Source organism: Lactuca serriola, chromosome 2 (assembly GCF_051521515.1).
Source record: "Lactuca serriola cultivar US96UC23 chromosome 2, Lser_US96UC23_V15, whole genome shotgun sequence".
In the NCBI taxonomy this organism is placed as follows: Eukaryota; Viridiplantae; Streptophyta; class Magnoliopsida; order Asterales; family Asteraceae; genus Lactuca; species Lactuca serriola.
In genome coordinates, this window is record NC_136409.1 from 232,639,943 (window position 1) to 232,642,298 (window position 2,356).

At 40.7% G+C, this 2,356-nt stretch overlaps 1 protein-coding gene across 1 annotated transcript; it reads left to right on the top strand.

The window, feature by feature from the left end:
* The first annotated feature begins 202 nt into the window (after positions 1 to 202).
* Positions 203 to 2,053, top strand: LOC145088879 (heat stress transcription factor B-2a-like). Its single transcript, XM_079027317.1, has 3 exons — positions 203 to 458; positions 583 to 839; positions 972 to 2,053. Exons 2-3 carry the CDS (start codon positions 600 to 602, stop codon positions 1,809 to 1,811), a joined length of 1,080 nt encoding a protein of 359 aa, XP_078883443.1. The 5' UTR covers positions 203 to 458; positions 583 to 599; the 3' UTR covers positions 1,812 to 2,053.
* The last annotated feature ends 303 nt before the right edge of the window (positions 2,054 to 2,356 follow it).

The following is a 2,356-nucleotide window of genomic DNA, read 5'->3' on the forward strand; positions in this document are numbered from 1 at the left end:
ATGGCTGTAGAGTGTTAGGTAATTTAAAATATATAAAATGAAATAGATACAAAATGAAGAGATGATTGGATAAAGTGAGGACCAAAGTTGATAATGTGGTGGTGTTGAATTGATGATCACGATGGTTTGATCGAGCGTCCAACCGCTTGACACATACGTATATTAAAATCCAATCCAATGGAGAAACTTCTCGAATTTGTATTCTCTCTTTTGCGGTACCTTCTCGTTCTTTCCTCTTCCTCCTCAACTCTATTCTATTCTATTCAATTCAATTCAATTCAATAATAATTCACCTTCTTTTTCCTTTCTATATTTTTTTTTCTCTCTCTCCCTCCACCATTTCCATCCCTACCTTCTTTCAAGTCTGATCTATCTTCCTACACGGAACTTTCTGGAATCCTCAAACCTACTGCTCGATCTGTCAACATACATGCATTCTCGAAACGCTTGATTCATCGGTAAGACCTGTTGTAGTTAACGTTCCTTTGATTTTAGCATTTTTTTTCAAAGATTTTTTTGGTTGCGTTTAACTTTTTGTTTGCTGAGATTTAGATTCATGTTTGTTGGTTTGGTGTGGTGTAGCTGCTTCGTGGTGATTTATGGCTCCGCCACCGGTGGATTCGGCTGGAGGGGATGCGGCTGCTAGATCTCTTCCGACACCGTTTTTGACGAAAACATACCAGCTTGTTGATGATAAGGCGATTGACGATGTGATTTCCTGGAACGAAGATGGATCTACGTTCATCGTCTGGAATCCAACTGAATTTGCCAAGGATTTGCTACCCAAGTACTTTAAACACAATAATTTCTCCAGTTTTGTCCGTCAGCTAAATACCTATGTAAGATTTCAGGTCTAGCATAATTAGATTTCCTCGCGTAAAAAAGTTAAGAGTGATATGGTTTTTGCTTTTTCAATCCAACAGTTAGATACGATCTATCATTCCTTTAAATTCGATCGATTATGTTGACAGGGATTCAGGAAGGTTGTGCCTGATCGATGGGAGTTCTCTAATGATTGTTTTCGTAGAGGAGAGAAACGATTGCTGTGTGATATACAACGTCGTAAGATTGCGGCAACTCCAACGACACAACCACTGGTACCTGCTCCATCGCCCGCTGTTGCAGCTATTCCGGTGCTGTCTCCGCCGCTTGGAATGGTTTCTCCTTGCGATTCAGGCGAAGAACAGGTCGTGTCGTCCAACTCATCTCGAGGCGCTACAACTAATTTATCTCGAGAAACAACAGCTTCCGGAGGAACTAACGCCGAGCTTGTCGGTGAAAACGAGAGGCTAAAGAAAGAAAACGTTGAACTCAATAAAGAGTTGAGTCAGATGAAGAATCTTTGCTCCAACATATACGTGATGATGTCTAGCTACGCGAAGAATAAACCGTCGGAAGGAAGCACTTCACAGCAATCACCACCTGAGCCGGAGGCGGCGACGGCGACGACGACGACGAACACCACCACCACCACCATGACACCGCTAGATCTGTTACCTCTAAAGCGGTTAGCCGATGAGTGTTTAGGTCGCGCCGGCGACGATGGTGATTACCTAGAAACAACGGAACCCGATGAGATGAGCCCGAGATTATTCGGTGTGACAATAGGTGTGAAACGGTCGAGGGAGGGAGTGTCGGGAGGTGGCGGTGCGGCGGAGCAGTATAATGAGCTGCGGCTTCGACAGCCTGGAGGAGACGTGAAATTTGAGCCGTTGGATCAAAACGATAATGGTAGTAGTAGTGTTGATAATCAGGAATCTACGTGGATGTTGAGGCAATGTCAACGGTCAGATCGTAATATGCTTAATTAGATCGAAGAAGAGCTTAATTACGAAGGTGGAAAAAAGTTCACACGAGGAGTGGCACGTGCCAGATGACTCACGTGGCATGTTAATCTCTTCTTGTCGGGAAACGTGGACCAAGTTACCAGAAGTTTCTTGGACTTTTTTGGCCTTTTAAAGTTTTATCTTTAAATTGTTAATTCAAGAAAATTGTCATTTTTCTTTTTCCAAAAAGAATTTATCTTTTTATGAATATAAGCCTATTTCAGCTAGTTTGATTTCAGATGAATGGATCCCATTCCCATGTTATTCCGTAATCAGAATTTTGCGAACCAATCAAGCTCAAGATTTGTGATATTCATAGAATAAAGTATGACACTTTATTATGAATTTTAAAAATTGTCTTTTAATATGCTTTAATTAGAAGTCTTATCACTTATGGTAGAAGAAAGCTACGTTTTGCATCATTTGTAAGTGGGTTTAATATTATATTTTCATTAAAAATTACTAATAACATACATATGCATTAGATTAGGAGGTTTTCCACTATACGCTTCAGATATATTAAATGCTAA

What these genes read in the sequence shown, in the direction of transcription:
- LOC145088879 (XM_079027317.1), top strand. Translation starts at nt 600, where the DNA reads ATGGCTCCGCCACCGGTGGATTCGGCTGGAGGGGATGCGGCTGCTAGA. An exon ending in TCCGTCAGCTAAATACCTAT is followed by an intron (nt 840 to 971) that starts GTAAGATTTCAG and finishes TTATGTTGACAG; the next exon opens with GGATTCAGGAAGGTTGTGCC.